General features: G+C 62.0%; 5 protein-coding genes across 5 annotated transcripts; 4 read left to right on the top strand and 1 right to left on the bottom strand.

Annotated features, from left to right (window-relative positions):
• Positions 1 to 30: 30 nt before the first annotated feature.
• VTJ83DRAFT_3910 (uncharacterized protein) lies at positions 31 to 1194 on the bottom strand (the record flags this gene model as incomplete). Its single annotated transcript, XM_071010341.1, has 3 exons — positions 31 to 204; positions 284 to 811; positions 913 to 1194. The coding sequence occupies 3 exons, from the start codon at positions 1192 to 1194 to the stop codon at positions 31 to 33; spliced, it is 984 nt and encodes a 327-aa protein (XP_070867788.1).
• Positions 1195 to 1773: 579 nt separating this feature from the next.
• VTJ83DRAFT_3909 (uncharacterized protein) lies at positions 1774 to 3886 on the top strand (the record flags this gene model as incomplete). The annotated part of the gene is made up of 3 exons (XM_071010339.1): positions 1774 to 2941; positions 3001 to 3527; positions 3641 to 3886. The coding sequence occupies 3 exons, from the start codon at positions 1774 to 1776 to the stop codon at positions 3884 to 3886; spliced, it is 1941 nt and encodes a 646-aa protein (XP_070867787.1).
• A 592-nt stretch (positions 3887 to 4478) lies between these two features.
• VTJ83DRAFT_3908 (uncharacterized protein) lies at positions 4479 to 12201 on the top strand (the record flags this gene model as incomplete). Its single annotated transcript, XM_071010338.1, has 7 exons — positions 4479 to 5022; positions 5115 to 5749; positions 5812 to 6137; positions 6193 to 8812; positions 8881 to 9352; positions 9414 to 9894; positions 9966 to 12201. The coding sequence occupies 7 exons, from the start codon at positions 4479 to 4481 to the stop codon at positions 12199 to 12201; spliced, it is 7314 nt and encodes a 2437-aa protein (XP_070867786.1).
• A 907-nt stretch (positions 12202 to 13108) lies between these two features.
• On the top strand, positions 13109 to 14778 carry VTJ83DRAFT_3907 (uncharacterized protein; the record flags this gene model as incomplete). Its single annotated transcript, XM_071010337.1, has 5 exons — positions 13109 to 13127; positions 13313 to 13451; positions 13539 to 13643; positions 13729 to 13804; positions 13894 to 14778. 5 exons carry the CDS (start codon positions 13109 to 13111, stop codon positions 14776 to 14778), a joined length of 1224 nt encoding a protein of 407 aa, XP_070867785.1.
• Positions 14779 to 18452: 3674 nt separating this feature from the next.
• Positions 18453 to 20109, top strand: VTJ83DRAFT_3906 (uncharacterized protein; the record flags this gene model as incomplete). Its single annotated transcript, XM_071010336.1, has 3 exons — positions 18453 to 18957; positions 19033 to 19784; positions 19876 to 20109. 3 exons carry the CDS (start codon positions 18453 to 18455, stop codon positions 20107 to 20109), a joined length of 1491 nt encoding a protein of 496 aa, XP_070867784.1.
• Between the last annotated feature and the right edge of the window lie 1077 nt (positions 20110 to 21186).

Here is a 21186-nt window from a genome sequence, read left to right as displayed (position 1 = left end):
CGAGCCAAAGGAAACACAAAAGGCAGCCGTTTATGACCGGCAAAGGAGCCACATGAAGAAGAGCTGAACGGGATACGAGTAAAAGAAGAGGAACTGGGTGCGCTGGTTCCTCTTGGCCCGCGAGTCCAGCGGGTGCATGGTCTGCATGGGCCCGCGGCTGTCGTTGTTGTTCTCGGGCAGGAGCACGTATTTGAGCGAGCGCATCTGCGGCGGGCATCATGGTCAGCTCCAAGCTCCGTCTCAAAACAACCGGGCCAACGAGAGCGGTGTTTGTATCACTGACCAGAAACAGCGAGTTGGCCAGGAAGGTGTAGATAAACACGGCCCAGCCGATCCAGCCGCCGGTGCCCTTGCCCCCGTTCACGATCTCGGCGACGCTGATGGTGACAATGACGCCCACGAACTTGTAGCCGGAGTAGGCGACCAGGTCCAGCAGCTGCGACTCGTTGGAGATGCTCAGCAGGTAGCAGCCGAGCTTCAGGCCCAGGATCTCAACCACCACCGCCACCAGGGCGATGGTCGCGATGTAGCCAAACAGCTCGGGCTGGAACTGGCCCTTGAGGCCCGAGATGAGCGCCTGGAGGAAGATGTACGTCACGAACGACATGACGGGGATGTACATGTCCGGGCTGTTGACGTCGTCGCGCGGAGGGAGATACCAGGCGTCCTGCCCGTTGGGGCCCGTCGCCTGCCGCCGCGTCCACGGCTTGTGCCGCCAGGGGAAGAGGACCAGGAAGAGCTTGTTTATTACGTAGGAGTTGGTGACGATGAAGTAGTGCTTGAGGGCGGAGACGTTGACGAAGCGGTTGACCTGGGAGGCAAAAGAACAACAAAAAGCGGTCATGTCAGCGGCGGTCTCTTGGTCTGTTTTCGCCTCACGACCGGAGGACACGAGGCTGCGGCCGCCCTTACGTTCTGCTCGATGTATTCTTGGCCCTGGCGGAAGGCCGTCTGGCCGAACTGGGTCGCGAGCTGCGCGGCCGGGTCGTTGATGAAGTTGCCGTAGGGGCCGAACATGTTGTGCATTCCCGCCTGCGCGCCGACGGGCGGCTGCTGCGGATACGGGCTGCCATCGTAGCCGCTCTGTGGTTGGGAGGCCGGAGGCGGGGGGGAACGGAGCTGGGGGACGGTCGAGACGTGCTGGGGCACCGGATGGTGAAGGGGAGGGGTGCGGCCGTACGCTGTTCGCTGCATCGTGGATGGGCGGGTGAGCGGCGTTGGGAGGATGAACCGATCGATGGGGTCAAAGGCGTAGGAGAAGGGGTATGGACGCGAACGGTATCGCCAAGGCCGGTGTGGAGGTCGGTTCGGAGCTGGGTGGCCCAGTAAATCCAAGAGATTATGGCAACGGTGTGTAGTGCACGGGAGTGTACAGTAGCTGGTTAGATGGATTTGGGGATCACTACTAGCTTAGCTAGGTGTGTTCTCAGATGCTTGGTTCAATTCCATCCTCCCCCCCCAACTGCCCTGCGCAAGTTCGGTAGGCGAGGAACAAGCCAGAGTTGCGACAGCTGCGCCAGCCAATGACGGGCCGCCATTCCCTGGGTCAGCGACGGGGCCGCGCATCAGTGGCGCCGTCCCGCTGGGTCCTCGGACAAGGGGGCCTCCCTTCACTTGGAAACTACCAACCCTTACACAGTACAACAAGGCGATTTTCTTCCAAGGTTCCAGGCCGAAATCTGGATCTGGCCAAACCACCCGCGCACCGAAGGCTTTGTCGCTCACCCACCGGTCGCCATCCACATCTTACCGGCGTGCGACCGATACCCCACGATGCTGGACGCCTTTGAAATCATCAGCACCTCCGGGGTGGTCCTCTGGTCCAGGACGTACGCTGCCGTCAGCCCCTCGGTCATCAACAGCTTCATCTCGGATGTCTTCATCGAGGAAAAGAGCGCCGCCGCGGGCGCCAAGGACGGCGCCTCCGCTTCCGTGAACCCCCCCTACAAGCACGACCAGCACAGCCTCCGATGGACGTTGAGCAAGGAGCTCGGCATCATCTTCGTCGCCGTCTACCGGTCCCTCCTCCACCTGCCCTGGATCGACAAGCTCGTCGACAACATCAAGGCCATCTTTGTCAGCCTCTACGGAGACCAGCTCAAGAAGCCCAACACCACCCTTATCGAGTGCATCAGCTTCGACGAGTACTTTGACCAACAGCTGCACGAGCTCGAGCAGGGCGGCGCGCGGGCCGAGGCACGCGCCTTCGGAAACGACACCCAGGAGCCGCCCCCCGTGCCGTCGGTTCTCGTCGAAAAGGCCCCGGCCAAGTCGTCGCCCGAGTCGTCGCCCGTCCCGAGCCCCAATGTCTCGCGGCCGTCCACCCCCAGCGCGGGTCATCTGCTGGCCGCCAAGACGGGACCTGGCGGCCGGATGTCCAGGCGCGCAAGGAAGCTCCAGAACAGCAGCTCGGCGCCGCCCTCCTCGGGCGACGAGGGCCCGGCGAAGAAGGGGAGGCAGGGCAAGCAGGTGAAGCGCGGGAGGAAATGGGACGCCGACGGGCTGGCCGACGAGAGCGACGACGTCCAGCTGGACTATTCGGCCCCCGCCGCGACGAGCGACAGCGAGGCCGAGAAGCGGGGGTCGGTCGAAGAGGTGGACGCGTCGACGTGGGGCTCCAGGACCAAGGGCAAGTTCGTGCTCAAGGACCTGGGCGACGAGGTCCATTCGATCCTGGCCGACGCCGAGGCCAAGAAGCAGGCCGCCGCGGCCAAGGCCGGATCCTCGTCGACGGGCCTCCTCGGGTCCAGCCTCGGCGCCATCGGGGGGTTGTTCAGGAACGTGGTCGGCGGGAAGGTGCTGACCAAGGAGGACCTCGACAAGGCCATGAAGGGCATGGAAGAGCACCTCCTCAAGAAGAACGTCGCGCGCGAGGCTGCGCTGCGGCTCTGCGAGGGCGTGGAGAAGGAGCTGATCGGCGTCAAGACGGGCAGCTTCGAAAGTGGGTGGTTCTCCTCCTTTGTCTGACGTCGCCTGGGATGCTAACGTGACGGCCGCCAGGCATCAACGCGAGGATACAAAAAGCCATGGAAGCCTCCCTCACCAAGATGCTCACCCCGACCTCGTCGCTCGACCTCCTCCGCGAGATCGACGCCGTCACGTCGCCGCCCGCCACCTCGCTGCGCCGGCGCCGCCCCTACGTCATCTCCATCGTCGGCGTCAACGGCGTCGGCAAGTCCACCAACCTGTCCAAGATCTGCTACTTCCTCCTGCAGAACCAGTACAAGGTGCTCATCGCCGCCGGCGACACGTTCCGCTCCGGCGCCGTCGAGCAGCTTGCCGTGCACGTGCGCAACCTCAAGGAGCTGACGGCCCGCGAGGGCGGCCGCGTCGAGCTGTACCAAAAGGGCTACGGCAAGGATGCGGCGGCGGTCGCCAAGGACGCCGTGGCGTTCGCCGTGCAGGAAGACTTTGACGTGGTGCTGATCGACACGGCCGGCCGCAGGCACAATGACCAGCGCCTCATGTCGTCGCTCGAAAAGTTTGCCAAGTTTGCCCAGCCCGACAAGATCCTGATGGTTGGCGAGGTATGCCGCTTTCTCTCGTTCGCCCTTTTCGTTTCCCGGAGCCCCTCCTCTCCTCTCCCCGCGCCGAGGGCTCCGGCGTGCCTAGGCCGTGCGCGTGCTAACCCCGGGAACAGGCGCTCGTCGGCACCGACTCGGTTGCCCAGGCCCGCAACTTCAACGCGGCCTTTGGGTCAGGCCGGTCGCTGGACGGCTTCATCATCTCCAAGTGCGACACGGTGGGCGACATGGTCGGCACGCTGGTCAGCATCGTGCATGCCACCAACGTGCCCGTCTTGTTCGTCGGCGTTGGCCAGCACTACTCGGACCTGAGGAACTTTTCGGTCAAGTGGGCGGTTGAGAAGCTGCTGAGCAGCGCGTAATGGGACAGCGGGGGGGGGGGCGATCACGAGACATAGGGATAGACTGATACATAGGGGGTTGGACGCTCAGGATAGCTGTTGGATTCTACGTAATGCGAACATATGACAACGGTGATGAGCTCTCTCGCCATTCTTCTCGACAAGCCTTTTATTATTGATATTCGTGACCGACTACCTAACCCATATGCTTTGGGGGTGGGGGGGGGCTCCTTGGCTAGGGCGGGATACTTACTGTGTAGCTCTCCAAAGGCAAATCAGGGGCAGGTTTCGTTTACCCTTTGTTGTCAGGGTTAGGGTTTACCTCCTTGGCAGCTGGCGAAATGGCTCACGTGCACTCGTGCCACTTGTTCCTGGTTCTGGCCCCGCGAAGCGCGTCACGTCCTGGCTTCACAGCCTTTTTGGCTGGTTCTCGCGTTTGTCAACCCACCCCCCCCCCCTCCACTCTCCCCTCTCCCCTCTCTTTCGCTCCCTGTCGCCATCCCGACGATGCGAGCACCCAATGGCGTCCGACTTGCACGCCAAACATGGCCGTCTCGGCCAACAGGCCCACATCGCTGCTGCTACTGCTGCTTCGACTGCTGACGCCTCCAACATGGCACCCCCCTCCACCCTCGCTGCCCAGCTCGTCCAGACCATCTCCCCCTCGGCCCAGAAATCGTCGCGCCCGGACGAGACGACCGAGCTCAAGCGCCTCTTCGCCGCCATAGAGCGCGTCAAGAACGACCCGGCATGCCTCAAAACCGACGCAGAGCGGGTCGAGCACAACCACCTGCTCATCTACGTCTGCGGCGGCGTGTTCCTCGACAGCCTCAAGCTGGACGACGCCTTTGCGGACCGCGACAAGCTGCGCGCGGACGCGCTGAAGGCGGTCAACTTTTTGCGCGTCACCATCACCGAGACCCCGACCGTGCTCGAGCGCACGACGGACGGCAAGACGTTTCTCGCGCGGGGCCCCGAGCCGCTGTGGGCCTGGATCCTGCCGCGGCTGTTGCGCATGCTGGGCCATCGGCGCTGCCTGACCATCTCGGGCGAGATCGAGGAGCTGTGCCGCCTCGTGCTGCGGCTGGCCGCGGGGAACCCGGCGCTGTGGGATCTGGGGAGGGCGGTGATGGAGTATTTCAGGGCCAACCTGGCCGGTGAGTGTGTGCCCTGAACGGTTGGCCGTCCCATCGGCCGTCGCGAACGATGCGCGGGGCGGGTTCGCTGACTCGACGTCCCCGTGTGGCAGCCATTCTTGCGCGCTTCAAGTCGAGCCCTCCGGCCTCGCGAGACCGGCCGGTCGACCTCAAGCTGCCGCCGAGGACGCTTCTCGAATCGCTCCCGGACGGCCCTCCCCGCGGATGCTCGTTTACCATCACAGAGGAGGAGCACGCGCTCCGACACGCGCTTAGCATGGCGTCGATCATAAAGGGCGTGGTGGTGGGAGGGGAGGATGCGCAGGTCGCATCGTTCTACGGCCAGCATCTCGTCTGGCTCCTGGATACGCTGCCTTTCTTGAGCTCTGTCGCCGTCACTTGGCCGACCCCCCTCGGCGCTGCTGGTCTGGTACCAGCTTTGCAAATAGCCGTTGACGTGGCCGCTGCTCGGGCCCGATTGCCTGTCCCCAACCCAGCCGTTGCCGACAAGCCCAGCATCGCTCTGGCTTTGGTGTGCTCCGAATTCCTGCACCACCCCCAGCCGCTCCTGGCCGAGGACGAGGATGGCGTTTCGCTCAGGCAGGCTCTCGCCACGGCCTTGGTCCAGCTCGCCGAAGCGTCGGCGAACCACGCTCCCACGTGCAACATGGTCACCTCCGCGATCGGTCCGCTCGTCCAGCGGCTGGTCGCCGAGAATTCCGTGGTCGGGGAGGGGACGGATGTTTGGGTAGGACGGGCTCAACCTCCACCGAGCTCTGCATTCCGAATCTCTGGCTGACGTTCGCATAGAAAGCAGCGCGTCTCTTGGCAGAGGTGGCTTCGAATCCGCAGGAAGTCCCGAGGGAGGAGATAGAGCCGGCCGCGTTCGCCGATGCCAAGCTGCTCCGCCAGGCCCAGAAGTTGATGGGCCGCCTCGCGTTAAACCGGGTGAAGGCCCGAGAGGGGAAGCGTAGGAGGCTCAATGCTGAGAAAGAGGATAATGATCATGATGATGATGATGATGATGATGACAACGATGACGATGACGCAGCTTCACTGGAGCTGGCGAACCGACTATGCCGTGTGATCGGAGCCCATCTCTCTAGCCCCATCGACGAACTGGAGCCTCGTGCCATGTACGTTGAAATTCAGGCGGCGTGCGAGAGAAGAAGAGACTAATCCGTGTACCAGCGAGCGTTTTCCCCACATGACGGAGCAGGAGCGGTGCCTCCTGATCGATCTCATTTCTCGTATCGTGTGCACATCGGATCATACGCTGAAGCTGGAGCCGAGGTCGTCCACGTCGCAGTTCCGGTGCAGCGTTTGCTCCGATGCGAAGCCAAACGGCCTGCCGTCTCAGCCATGCAACGAGGAGAACAAGAGCCGAGGGATCTCCATGTTTGGCAGCATCATCAAGCTCCCCAGCTTCTTGGAGTCGAGGCGTACCCGCGTGGTGGCCATGATGGCCCTTCGGCGTATCGCGAGACACTCGACCGCCCAGGAGCTCTGGGACCTGGAGAAGTCCGGCCCTGGGCAGTGGTGTCTCCAATCCCTCCAAAGCTCCGTCCGAGAGCTCCGCATCGCCGCGGGCCGGGCGCTCGCCGTCTTCGTTGCGGAGCCCCCGGCGCCGGGCTTCGATCCCGAGGTCCTCAAGAAGAACCGAAGCACCGTCCTGAGCCTGCTGAAGTCCTTGTCAGACAAAGGCGCCCCGAACCTTTACGAGACGTGCATCATGGCGTGGGCGCAGGTGGGCAAGGCCGTTTCGGAGGACGGGCTCAACCTGGTCGTCATCAAGCTCGTCGAGTATCTGGGGCATCGCAGCATGATGGTGTCGAGCTTCGCGTTCAACGAGATCCTCAACCTGGCCGAGTCCCGGGGCGAGACGCCGGCGCAGCTGTTCCAGCCCTTCTGGGCCAACCTCGCCTTCTCCGTCGTCAAGGACCTGGTGTCCAAGCCGCAGACCGCCCGTCTGGTCGCCGACCTGATGCAGATCGGCGTGCCGGATCTCTTGCTGAGGCTGCAAAAGCACGCGCTGCCCTGGCTCGTCCTGACCAAGAAGCGCGACGTGATCAAGAAGATCGCCGAGGCGCGCGGCGACGCCGAAATGTGGGAGGCCTGCATGGACACGGCCAACCTGCCGTCGATCCTGGCGCTTCTGCTCCTGCAGGAGGCCCCGGACATCCCCTCGCATGCCATGTCGCTGCTGGGCCACGTCTCGGAGCGGATGGACAGGTTCAACCTGGCCGATCTGCTGCGGACGGATCCCATCAGCATCGCCCTGGAGCTGTTCAAGGCGGCCGCCGAGGGGAACGAGCAACGCAGGGCGAGGGTGCGCGCGGCGCTCACGACCATGGCCACCCTTCTCCTCGCAGATCAAAAGGACAAGAAGATCAAGAAGGCCAACGTCGTGGGTCGCTGGCTTCAGCAGTACGCGCTCGGCCTGACGGCGCAGCTGAGCGAGGTCATCACCGACCCCTGGCTGCTCCGCCCCCCGGTTTCGGAACAGAAGCGATGCCTCGGCGCCATGGAGGAGATGATTCGCATCTGCAACTCGTACGTGTGCATCGCGCGCCCCCAGATCTCGGCCTGTCTCATCTCGGCCCTGGCGTCCGACGAGCTGCGCCCCGCGGCCTTCTCCTGCTGGGAAGCCATGCTCACCCACATGGAGGAGGCGGACGTGGAGGCGCTCATCGAGACGACCTTCTTCCTCATCGGGTGCTACTGGGGCGGATTCGATCACGCGACCAGGGACAAGGCGGCGAGCCTGCTGGGGACGTTGTTCAAGGACCACGAGCCCATCCTCAAGCTGTACGCCCACAAGCTGCCGTCCCTCGGCCACGTGCCTGACCTGGCGCCCGTGTGTCAAGCCGTGGACGCTCTCAAGCGCCCGTTGGACCACCGAGAGACGTTTGCCGTGTTTTCCGAGCGCCTGGGCCACGAGAACCCGGGCGTCGTCGAGCAGGCCCTGGTCGAGCTCAACGCGTACCTCGACCAAAACCAGGACTACATCCAGACGTCGGCCATCAGCGAGCACCCGGACTCGGTGGTGGCCCGGCTCATGCGCGCCTTGCTCGACTGCTCGGCCAAGTACAACGGCTGGCACGGCGACGTCGCCCGCCTCTGCGCCCAGGCCATCGGCCTCATCGGGTGCTTGGACTCGAACCGCATCGAGACGGTGCGCGAGGAGAAGCAGTTCGTGGTGGTCAAGAACTTTGAAGACGCCTCCGAGACGACCGACTTCGTCGCCTTCATCCTCGAAAACGTGCTGGTCAAGGCCTTCCTGTCGACCACCGACACCAAGTTCCTGGGCTTCCTGTCGTACGCCATGCAGGAGCTGCTGGAGAGGACCGACTTCAAGTTCGCCTGCACCGAGCAGGGCCAGCGCGACCACGAGGCCATCTACCGCAAGTGGCTCGCCTTCTCGGACAACACGCGCGAGGTGCTGACGCCGTTCCTGTCTTCGCGCTTCATCGTTGCGCCCATGCCGCCGCAAAAGACGGAATACCCGGTGTTCAGGCCGGGCCGGTCCTACGCCATCTGGCTCAAGACGCTCGTCTTTGATCTCCTCCGGCACGGCCAGAACATGTTTAGCGAGGCCATATTTGAGCCGCTGTGCAGGCTGATCAAGGTCAAGGATTTGTCGGTGGCCGAGTTCCTGCTGCCCTACGCGGTGCTGCACGTCGTCGTGGGCCAGGAGCAGAAGGACGAGTTCAGGACCAAGATCTCGGCCGAGCTGGCGGCCATCATCAAGTACCAGCCCGCGGAGACCGCCTCGTATATCGAAAAGGAAGAGGCGAAGCAGTTCTACCAGGTAAGGCATCTCTCTCTCCCTCTCTCTCCTTTGGATTGCACCAAGACGACGGCTGATCGGCGGCTCAGGCCGTGTTCCGCATCATCGACTACTGCATGCGCTGGCTTCAGGTCAAGCGGTCGCAGCAAGGGCTGAAAGAAAGAGACCTGAAATGGATCCGGTGGGTCGAGGGGCTCATCAGCTCTCTGGATCCCGAGCTCATCTCCCAGCGAGCCGTGGACTGCAACGAGTACGCGCGGGCGCTGTTTTTTCTGGAGCCGCACATCCAGAGCCGGGAAAAGAAGGCCGACAAGGAGGAGAAGGACCGGCTGCTGCAATCGCTGCAGAGCATCTACACCCAGGTCGACGACCCGGACGGCCTGGAGGGCGTCTCGGCACACCTGCAGCACGTCACGCTGGACCAGCAGGCGCTCAACCACCGCAAGGCGGGCCGCTGGACCGCCGCGCAGACGTGGTACGAGATTCGCCTCGCCGAGTGTCCCGACGACGCGGACATTCAGATCGATCTCCTGACGTGCTTGAAGGAGTCTGGGCAGCATGGTGAGTGATGCTTCTCGGTTCTCGGGCGGCGTCGCGATGGGATGCTGACGGGTTTCTTCAGATGTCCTGCTTAACTACGTCGAGGGGATGACCCCCAGCACGGCCAACCGGATCGCGCCCTTCGCCGTGGAGGCGTCGTGGGCCACGGGCCGGTGGCAAACCCTCGAGAAGCACCTCCGCATGTACAACGCCGGGGACGTCTCCGAGGTGTTTAACCTCGGCGTGGGGCAGGCGCTGCTCTGCCTCCGCGACGGCAACGTGGAGAAGTTTAAGGAGCACGTCCGCATGCTGCGCGAGAAGGTGGCCAGCTCCATGACGTACTCCACGACGTCGTCGCTCCGCGCGTCTCACGACGCCATGCTCAAGTGCCACGTGTTGAGCGAGCTGGAGATGATCGCGGACGAGAAGGCCAGAGGCGAGAGCGGCGACCAGCAACAGGGCATCCTCAGAACGCTTCACCGACGCCTCGAGGTGCTGGGCGCCTACGTCGGCGACAAGCAGTACCTCCTCGGAATCCGGCGGGCGGCGATGGAGCTCATGCGGTAGGTTTTCACTCCCCCGAGCTGCTGCGTCATGCCATGTTTGTTGCCAATGCGTGCTGACCCTTGCTCAGGCCCAAGTTTGGCAACGAAGACATCTCTTCGCAGTGGCTGTCGAGCGCGCGGCTCGCCAGAAAGTACGGGTCCACGCACCAGTCCTTCAACGCCGTGCTGCATGCTCAGCGGCTCGGGGACGGCACGGCGCTCATCGAGAACGCCAGGCTGCTGTACAAGGACGGGCACCATCGCAAGGCGATCCAAACGCTGCAGTTCGCCATCGCCACCAACTCGTTCATCGGCGACGGCTCGGTCACCATGGGCGTCCCGCCCACGTCCAGCAAGGGGCCCGAGGCGCAGCGCGCGCAGCTGACGGCGCGGGCTCACCTCCTCCTGGCCAAGTGGCTCGACTCCACGGGTCAGACGCACGCCAGCGCGCTCCGGTCGCAGTTCCAGCTGGCGGCCAAGATCGACCCGCAGTGGGAGAAGGGTCACTACTACCTCGGCCGTCACTACAAGAAGGTCCTCGAGTCGGAGAAGGCGCTCAGCCCGGATGACCAGTCGGACGAGTACCTGACGGGCGAGACGGCCAAGCTGGTGATCGAGAACTACCTGCGGTCGCTCAACTTTGGGACCAAGTACCTGTCGCAGACGCTGCCTCGCATCCTCACGCTGTTCCTCGAGCTCGGCGCCCAGGTCGACAAGCCGCCCAGCGGCAAGGTCTCGCTGTCCCGAGAGCTGCACGACCGCCGAAAGTACATTCTTCACGAAATCTACAGGCACTTCCAAAAGCATCTCCAGCGGCTGCCGGCCTACATCTGGTACACGGTGCTGCCCCAGATCGTGGCGAGGATCGCGCACCCCAACCTGGACGTGTTCAAGATCCTGGAGCAGATGATCATGAAGGTGGTGGAGGCTCACCCCCAGCAAGCCATCTGGTGCCTTTTCCCGCTCATGACGGCGACCAAGGTGTCGCCCGAGCGGCGGGCCCGAGGGGCCATGGTGCTCCAGTCGGTACGCGGCATCAACAAGCCTGCCGCCGGCGGGCTCGAGCTGCGGCAGCTGCTGCGCATGGGCGAGAAGCTGGCCGAGCAGCTGCTCGTGGCCTGCAACAACGGCAACTTCCAGAGCAACCGCACCACGTACGCCAGCATCACGCGCGATCTCTGCTTCAACCACAAGTGCACGCCCTGCCCGCTGGTGGTGCCCGTCGAGGCGTGCCTGACGGCGACGCTGCCGACGCTCACCGACAACGTGCGCAAGCACAAGGCCTTCTCGCGCGACGTCATCACCATCCATTCCTTCCTCGACCAGGTGCTGGTGCTCAACTCGCTGGCCAAGCCGCGCAAGCTGACGGCGCGCGGGTCCGACGGCCGGCTGTACGGCCTGCTGGTCAAGCCCAAGGACGACCTGCGGACGGACCAGCGGCTGATGGAGTTCAACGGGCTCATCAACCGCTCGCTCAAGCGCGACGCCGAGGCGTCCCGGCGCCAGCTGTACGTGCGCACGTACGCCGTGACGCCGCTCAACGAGGAGTGCGGCATCATCGAGTGGGTCGACGGCCTCAAGACGCTGCGCGACATACTGCTCAACATCTACAAGCACCAGCACGGCATCGTGCCCAACTACCACGAGGTGGCGCGGCTCATGAAGCTGGCCTGCCAGTCGGACGCCAACACGCGCATCTTCACCGACGAGGTGCTCGCGCAGTTCCCGCCCGTGCTGCCGGCCTGGTTCATGGCGCAGTTCCCGAACCCGTCGGCGTGGTTCGCGGCGCGGCTGCGCTGGGCCCGGTCCTGCGCCGTCATGTCCATGGTCGGGACCATCCTCGGGCTGGGCGACCGCCACGGCGAGAACGTGCTCGTCGAGGAGGGCAACGGCGGCGTCTTCCACGTCGATTTCAACTGCTTGTTCGACAAGGGCCTCACCTTCCAGCTGCCCGAGCGCGTGCCGTTCCGGCTGACGCACAACATGGTGGCCGCCATGGGCATCTACGGCTACGAGGGGCCCTTTCGGCACTGCAGCGAGCTGACGCTGCGGGTGCTGCGGCAGCAGGAGGAGACGCTCATGAGCATCCTCGAGGCCTTCATCTACGACCCGACGCTGGACCTGCAGGGCAAGAAGCGGCGCAACGAGGCGGTGAAGCTGGACCCGGCGAGCGTGGTGGAGAGCATCCGGAGGAAGGTGAGGGGTCTGCTGCCGGACGAGAGCATCCCGCTCGGGGTGGAGGGGCAGGTGGAGGAGCTGATCAAGCAGGCGGTGAACCCCAAGAACCTGGCGGCCATGTACATTGGATGGTGTCCGTTCTTGTAAAAGGAGGGGGGATGGATGGACTTTTTGAGGGAATCAGGAGTCTGGGTTGGTGGCCGGGGAGTTGGGCGGTGCTGGAGTACCTACCTGATGGTGTAAAGGTATCTGTTTCTGGAGATGGACATGGGCGCTGTTGGTATGTAGGTCAGGTTGTTTAGTTAATATAGGTTATGCATCTTAACACTGAAAGATCCCTGAAGATAGGTACCGAAGGTAGGTACTAGTAGGCACCGTAGAGTCTGAATATAACCCCCCGAATTGTATTGACGAGACGACAATGTCCTGCAGGTCTGTTTCCTTTGAATGAACGGTAACTTGTTTTATTGAAAATTGGCGATGCGTCCTCTTCTTCCTGTTGATAGAGAACCTTATGTTGGAGCAACAACGAAGTTGATATTTAACTGATTGCTGGGAATGGCTGGGACACCAGCAGCGCTGAAGGCCCTCCCCCTCCCCTGGGACAAAGCCAGCGACATCCACTGAAATTCAGGGAGTCCGGTTTTGGAAATTGGACTTTGGTTCAACCACCTGGCCCCCTGCCTAACTCTAGGTATTACAGTATTACTCCCTCTCATCTCACCCGCCAGCTTTTTTTTTTTTTTTTTTTTTTCACTAAAAGTTTCGGCTGCTGCCTTTTTTTTCTTCCGATTGAATGAGTAAAACCTCAAAAGTCAATTGACATCTGCACTGTTTCCGACTGACCACATCGTTCAAGGGAACTTGTGAAGAACTTCCCCGACCACGCGACGCGCCACAGCCTCCACTCCAGCCTCGCAACAACCCTGGGCTGCTGCGAGGCTTGCGCCGACTGACACGGTCATACCAAAACAGCTTCGACGTCACTCACTTCAATCCTTATTGTTCGTTGGACCTTATCACGAGCCAAGTCTTGACAGAATTCTACGTCACCATGCCCGACTATCGCGTTGGTAAGTCAATTGATTGGCAACCCTGGATGGACACTTGTTTTGTTTTGTCTTCAGACCTCGGGCCTTCGCGCTGGGGCGGTTGGAGAGCTTGGCCCGGGGCCTTTCCACGCGACCGCCTATATCTATCTTTCTTGCCAAAGTTCCTCACCTGTCCAGACATCTTGGCTCACGCACCTCTTTCGCAGAGATCTCGCCCACCAGCAGGGCCATCTGCCAAGATAGCGTCTGCAAGAAGGAGAAGCAGAAGATCAAGCAGGGAGAGCTGCGGTTCGGCGTATGGCTCGCCTTCGGCGAGGACCGCCAGGCATGGCGCTGGAGACACTGGTACGTACCTCCTTGGCTTCGCCTCCCCATCGGCGCGATGGAGTCTGCTTGCTGACACGACGCTCGTCTTCGGCGTGCCGCTCACAGGGGCTGCGTTTCTGGCGAAACAATCTCCCACTGGCAGGACAAGCTCAGCAAGTCGGCGGATGGCCAGTACGAGTGGGATTGGATCGACGGGTGGGAGGACCTGGAGTGAGTGCAGAACCTTTGGCTAGCTGGTTGGCTGGCTTGCTCTTCGTGTCGGTTGAACATGGCGCTGACGGAGGTGGTCTTGAAGGGATTTCCCCGAAATCCAGGACAAGATCAAGCGAGTCATCATCCAGGGCCACATCGACCCGGAGGATTTTAATGGCGTGGGTTACCCCTTGTTTTGACTCGTTCGGTCTCCGACGACGTGCCGCCGTGTGTGAAGGACGCATTCGCTGACCCTCATGTCCTCTAGGACCCTGAAATGAACATACCCGGCCAAAGGGGCATCCGTCTCTCCAAGGGCGCCAAGGCGAAGCTCGAGAAAGAGAAGCTCGCGGCCGATGCGGCAGCCGAAGACGAGTCGGACGAGGAGAGGGCGACCAAGGTCGCAGCCAAAGACGTGTCTGATGAAGAGGAGACGTCCAGGAAAGCCAAGGGCAAGCGTGGCCGCGGAAAGAAGGCGGCCGACGATGCAGAGCCGCCCGCGAAGAAAACCAAGCGCGGCACGAAGGTCAAGGCAGAGCCTGAGCCCGAGGCTGAGGAGGCCAAACCCGCCCTGGCCAAGGGCAAGCGCGGCAAGAAGGCGGCTGCTGTCGAGGACGTCAAGAACGAGAGCGACGACGAGCAGCTCAGGCCCGCCCCTGCCAAGGGCCGGCGTGGCAAGAAGGCTGCCGCCGCCGAAGAGCCCCAGCCCGAGGTCAAGCCCAAGGCCAAGCAGGGAAAAAAGAAGGCCGCCACCGTCAAGGAGGAAGAGAACAACCACAAGGTCAAGGAGGCTGAGCCCCAGTCCGAGCCCGAGTCCGAGCCCGAGCCGGAGCAGGCTCCGGAGAAGCCCAAGAAGGCAGCCGCAGGCAAGCGCGACGCCAAGGCCTCCGCCGCCAAGAAGGCAGAGTCCGACGACGAGGCAGCCATTACGGCCCCCGAGGTCCCCAAGAAGAAGGCCGCGCGGGCAAAGAAGGCGAAGAAGGAGCCGTCTCCGGAGCCCGAGTCCGAGGCGAAGTCGGAAGCCGAGGCCGAGGATGACGAGGAGGAGAAGGAGGAGGAGGAGCCCGCTCCCAAGCCCAAGAAGGGTCGCAAGGCTGCGGCAGCGAGCAAGCCTGGCAAGACCGCTACGAAGGGTCGGGGCCGGAAGGCGTAAGTGCTCTTTGCAAGTCGGGTTGGAGGGAGATGCGGTGACTAGGTTGGTGACTCTAGGGCTGCCTAAGCAACGGGTATCCCGGCCCGCCCGAAGGTGCGGGGAGGGTTTGAGAAACAGGAAGTGCCTGGTCCTTCCACGATAGGCCCTTTTGTCTGCTCTATCTTTCTCCCGCTCGCTCGAGCTCATGGCCCTTGGGGCGTGGTCTTGAATTTCTCCAAGGTTCCAGTGTGTTCATTATTACTGTGTTTTGCAGAGTTTCTGTCCCGCTGTTGGCGCTCGGTTTCCCGGGAAAGCTGTCCCCGTGTACATACTATGGGACCTAATCTGGCCAGAATGTGGCCGCGAGGAGGAGGAGACCTAAGGAGCAAGACATCCACCATGATGGATAGAGATCCAGGGGATTGACGGAGCCGGTGTAGAAGTACGGCGGCAGCTGCTTGCTTCTTCCAAGCTGCCCGCAGCGGAGCCGCCGTGCTGTTAGATCCTTTGACATGGACGCCTATCTGAGATTTCCGGCCACTTGAGCCGCGATGATGTCCTTGCTCTACATACGCAGCACAGGTGCATGACTGCTCACAAACCCTTTCGCCCTATTTTTGGCGCTCAAATACCACAAAGGGGGTTTCTACGACTCGTTGGCATGAAGAGGGGCTGGAAGAGCGAGCCAAACACACCCACCAGGCTTTGCTTCGCCCTCGATACCATACCTCGGCCCCTGCCTGCGTATCGGGGGAAAAGAAACAGGGCCGCGAAGGCCATACGTGAGAGAGGCGCTGGCTCCCAGGGGTCTCTTCCGAGTTGGCTCTTGAAGCCACCTACTCAACATAGGTGATCAGGAGAACGTGTTGACCCGGGACGGTGGGTAGCGACCCGGGGAATTGGTTTGATGGATTCGATCGATCGATTCCTGTGCTATCCGGTCATTTCTGTGCCGCCCGCCCATTGTTGGCCGTGGCTGGGCTGGTACTTGGTAGCACACGCTGGCGTGGTGGCAACAGCGGCGAAGGCGGCACGTCTCACAACAACAACAACAGCCGCAGCAGCAGCAGCAGAAAATATGGGGAAGGGAGGATGGGCTTCGTTTGTTTTGCGTTGACCTGTGTTGTTGACCTGACCTGGTCGGTTTTCATCCTCTCGGTCTGGCTGTGTGGCTTGGTGGATGCCCGAGTCAGAGCCTGTCGAGCGGAAGAGAGCGCCTCGGAGGGCTTCCCAGCCGCTGCTCGGTGTTTGGAACACGGTGAAGAAGGACAGTCCATGGAAGCTCCGTCGACGTCCTCGAGTCTTCGGGTTCGGCGGAGACTCTCGAGCCTTCTATGCACGATTGCGTCACCGGGGTCGCTTGGGGCCCGGGCTGCTTTCTTGGGCTCGCGTAGCTCCGAAGCCATGACTTCATCCCTGCTGTTCTTGTGGGACGCAGGGACAACAAGTGCCGACGAGGCTGCAAGCAGGCGACGGCATCTCGCAGGTTCCCGAGTGACTGGTGATGCGCGGATACAGCCGGGGCGTAGGCAGCACCAGATCTCCGGCTTCTTTCTCGCCTGCCAGCAGGCGGCCTGGTGATCTGAGCCTCGGGTTGTCGAGGCTGGTTTGGTCAAGCCGGCCAAGCCACCCAGAGGTCTAGGTTCTGAAGAAGGGGTTATGGCAGGTGTATCAACCCCTATCCGCGGGTCGTGAAATCAACATGAGCAACCCACCGCACGCCTCGAGCACCCGATGGCGACGACAGCTTTTGGTGCCGCTCATTGGTCTTGGCCAAGGGATGCGCACACGCGCCTTGAGCGGCACCAGCGAGCGCCCAACTGACAAAGCTGTTTCAAATGACAAAGCCTCTTGGACTTCGCATGCCGAGCAAGACCCGAGAATGCAACCAAACGACGGTTCGCCGGCATCGGGTGGCAGCGTCATCCTACCAGCGGCATTCTTTGCGCAGCGGCCTGAACAAGTTTACGAGGCTGGCCATGCCGGCGAGAGAACAACGATGATGTAATTCCCATCCATTTTAGAACCGCAGAGTCGTCTAGGAAATGGAACCAAAAAAAAGTAATAAAAAATAACAACAGATACTAATAGTAACTACCTTAGACCATGTACTAGGTCTCAGCTTGAGGGAGGCGATGAGAGCTCGAGGAAAAGGAAGAAAAGACCCCGCTTGTCTTAAAGACGCAACAACTGGATGCTGGATGCTAGCGTGTTTATTTTTTTTGTTTTGATTTTGGCGTCAAGCCTCCGTCCAGCTGATGGATGTCGCACAAGGCCGTCGCTGTTCATGTTTGCCCGGGTCAGGTTGCTCATCTCGAACCGTCACCTGCCACCCTCTCTCTCTCTGTCTCTCTCTCTTCACCTCACTCGCCCACTTGGTTGCAAGGCTTGCTCTGTGCTTGCTTTCCAGGCCTTTGGAGGGTGAGGACAGTGGGAAGACAGTGCAGAACCCCGAGCAAAGCACCCAACAGCCGGTCGGCTCGCACGGTGCCGTCATTCCACATTCGGCGCTGCTGCCTTGAGCAAGCTCCACTCGTAGCCTGCCCACCATGTTTTTGTTGCAGAACGGGACCTCTTGGCTCTACGCAGTAGCACAGTTCATCCCATTCCCCCCCCCCCGGATGGATCCATCTCATGGCCTGGTTTTCTTTTGTTCGTCCGACGCTATGAGGGCAGGGCACGAGCCAACAGTCAGAAGGACTAAGCGTGATCAGGACACGACACCGCACCTCTTTGCAGGCACCGGAGCCGGGCTATAGTACACTGCTTGCTGTGTAGCGTGTAGGGGGCTCTGAAGCGCGGCCCGCAAGCGAGGCGGCAGCGGCGGCGGCGGCGGCGGCAGGATTGCGGCGTGGGTTCCAGCTCACCATGACGATGGCGAAGAACAATTGGTCCACCCTGCGCTCCAGCATGATGATGAAACCTGCTGCGGGTTTCCAGAACCCTCAAGACGTGCTCTTCAGCGTATCGCCAACCTCCCCCCCTCCCCAGGGCTGGCCAACATGCCCTTGTCCCGGCTGGCCGGGATCCTCCCCGGTGCCTCTCTCAGGTTCCTTCTTGACTTGCCCATGACGGGCCTTCTGAACGCCAACGGACATACCGAGACGATTCGACCCTCTTCCAAGAAACCAGAGAGCGCGCGCAGCAACAAGCGAGGCCGGCATCCGCCCGGCTGGAGCGCTGCGGTAGGAGGCTGCCGTGGTCCGTTGGTCACATTGGCTTTGCCCCGCCTTGGCTCCCGCTCACGACCTGCATGCGCCGACCTGACCAACGTCACTGCCACCCCTAGCCCCTCCGTCAGACCCCTCCCTCTTCTTTCCAGGTCATCCAACCGGGCCAGGCCGGCCAGGCTGAAGTTACACTTGGTTTTCCCCCTCCCCCCTCCCTCTGCCGCGAATTTTCTGCTCCCCGCCAACATCCACTCTCCAGAGCCTGCCCTCCGGCTATAGAGGACCTCCCTCAAGACCATCCCGTCTTGCCTTCTTTGCTCTCCCTCTCCCCCCCAAGTCTTGCGCCCGCCTTTGATCTACGCTGCGCCGATCTTGCTCTGCTTTGCTCTGCTCTGCTCTTCTCTGCTCTGCTCTGCGACGCTTCAAACCCTTCCCTCCTTGGGCCTACCCTTTGGACGTGTTGCTACCTAGGGTCTCTGGGCACCACCAGAACCGCCTCACACATCTCCTTCTCATCTCCCCAACATGGCAAGAAGGTTCGAGTACGAAGACCGTCGCGGTCGAGAGTACGATGACGTTGACGTTCGCATCCGCGAGCGTTCGCGGGAACGCGGGAACGCGCCCTTGTGGGTGCGTGAGGACAGGTCCCGGGTCGGCGAGGGAAGAGAGCTGGTGCTCCGATCACGAGAGCTCGAGACGGTCGAGAGAGTGCCGGTCCCGAGGTCTCCCAGCCAGGTTCGCATCTTCCGGGAAGAGCGCAGGAGCCCCAGCCCCCCGCCGAGGAGGGTCCATGTCCGGGATTCCAGCCGTCCCCCGGCCGGCGTTCGCATCGTCGCTCCCCGTGCCCGCTCTCGCTCTCGCTCTCGCTCCCGCTCCCGCTCGTCCTCTCCTGACATAGACCGGATCCGCATCGTTCAGAGGAAGGAGGAGCGCGTCCCGAGCCCGGCCCCGCGCCCTCCGACCCCCAAGGTCATCAAGGGCCCGACCATTGAGCGGGAGGTCATCACGCACTACCGGAGCATCGACCATGGTGAGTCTCGGTCTCGGTACCATTCCCGGCCCGGTTCCCCCTGTTGGACCAAAACCCCTAACCCGATTCTTCCAGGCACGGTCCCGGCCCGTCCCCCCTCTCCTCCGCCTGCCCGCCAGCGCGACACGGAGATCGACATCTACACCTCCCGCGGCCGCACCGAGGTTGATGTTCGCCGCGACCGCGTCCGCTCCGTCTCTCGTGAGCGCCCCGTCCGCCGCCCCGTCTACAGCTACGACGACGACGTGGTTGTCCAGAACGACCGCAAGCACTTGCACGTCGACATCACCGCCGGCCGGCGGCGGAGCGTCTCCCAGGTGACGGGCCGCCGCGCCCACTCGGCGGCTCCGCCGGCCACTGACTACGACGACTCCGAGGCCGAGTACATCACCACGACCATCGACTCTCGCGGCCGCATGGGCGAGGCCCGCAACGGCGCCACCCGCGACTGGACCATCGTCGACGTGCCCCCCGGAACGGAGCGGGTGCGCATGGACGGCGCCGGCGGCGCGGCGGCCGAGGTGACGTGGCAGAAGTACAGCGGCGTGCGCCGCACAAAGTTCATCCCCGACCGGGACGACAGGGCGAGCACCGTGACGACCAGCGCCTCGACAAGCCTGTCCGACCTGCGCCCGCCGGCCGAGCGCGAAAGAAGGCTCAGCGTGCACGTCGTGAAGGAGGAGCGTGGCCGGAGCCCCGCCCGCCGCACGGCCGAGACGTGGACCGAGATCACCAAGGACCTGGTCTGCCGCGAGGCGATCGAGCAGCTCGGGTACGAGTACGAGGAGACGGAGTGGTTTTACTACATTGTCGAGTATTTGAGCCATGTAAGCTTCCTTCCCCCCCCCCCCCCCCCTCCGCATCGTAATCACGGACATTTGCGGTGGTTAACACGCCCTCTTTCCTTTCGCTTTCCAGGAGGACGTCGTCCGCCTTGTCGACCTCTCGGACCGCATCCGCGCCCACCGCTCCGCCCGCGCCCACCGCGCCCGCGAGCTCGCCTACGAGCGCGAATGGCGCGACTACCACGACCACCACCATCAACACCGCAGCCGCAGCCGCCACCGCTTCGGGGTGGATTACGCGAGCGACAACCGCGTGGTGGAGCACGAGGTGACCTGGGAGAAGAGGAGCCACGATCCCCGGTACTGAGAGGCCCCGACGGAGCTCCACCTGCTTGCCCTCTGCCCTCTCTGGCCTTCGTCCTCTGCTTTCTTGAGCACGGCTCGGCCTGTTGGATGCCCGGCTTTGTGCCGTTTGCTTGCGCGATCGATTACCGCGTCTGCTTTCTCAAGGTTATAATGTGATGGCGGCCGATGTGTATCTGCTTGTTTAGACTGGAACCTACCGCATCATGTTGAGATCGGGGAGGGGGAACGGGATGACGACGACGACGACGATGATGATGTGATGGATTGTTTTGCATTTATTTTGTTCGTTTTTGATCTTGGTTTTTCTTTTTTCCTTTGGTTCTTGGTCTGGTTCTTATTCTCATGTCTTCTCTCTAATGAGCCTATTGTCACTCCCCTTGGGTCCATGGCATGGGTGGAGGAGGGGTTGGATTTGGATCAGGCTATGTTTGTTTCCATGTTCTCTGTCATGTTCCTCTCACGACCGTTGATGACATATATACAAAATGTGAAGCGCCGGATGTCTGTTTGCTTTCTTTTTTTGTGACAGTTACGGTGGTTGATGATAATGATTGCTGAGCGAACCGTTTCATTGAGGTTTGTGCTCATCTGTCAGAGCTGTTTGCTCTGTTCTTGATGGCTCAGCCATCCCTTGGACACCCCGAGACCCATCCCTTACCCGCCAGAGTCATGGTTGGCAAGCAAGAATGGGACGGTTCCTGAATACAGAGCCTGACAGGCATTCAATTGGACAGACATGTAATATCGCGGTGATACTCCGCGTCGCCGCGACCGGGCTGATCCCCCAGTTCCCTCCTCGAGGGAGACGGCATGACGCCTGGCTTGGTGCTTCCCCGCAAGCAGCGTCTTCCCGATCCCGGCCCGAGAGAAGGCAACCAGAAAATCCCCCTCCTCAAGCCCTCTAGGCTCGTGTGCAAAACCCCAAGCCGAGAAACGACCTATCCCTACACAAGACTCGCCATGTCCGTCGAACAAGACCCAGGTCCAGAACAATGCATCTTCCCACCATCCATCCATCCACCCATCCATTCATCCATCCATGCCCATGATCTGCCCAACAACGTCCCAATGCAAACAA

The sequence above is a fragment of the Remersonia thermophila genome, chromosome 3 (assembly GCF_042764415.1).
Source record: "Remersonia thermophila strain ATCC 22073 chromosome 3, whole genome shotgun sequence".
Taxonomy (NCBI): domain Eukaryota; kingdom Fungi; phylum Ascomycota; class Sordariomycetes; order Sordariales; family Chaetomiaceae; genus Remersonia; species Remersonia thermophila.
The sequence above is the reverse complement of the archived record's forward strand: the minus strand, read 5'-3'. Positions and strand labels throughout refer to the sequence as shown.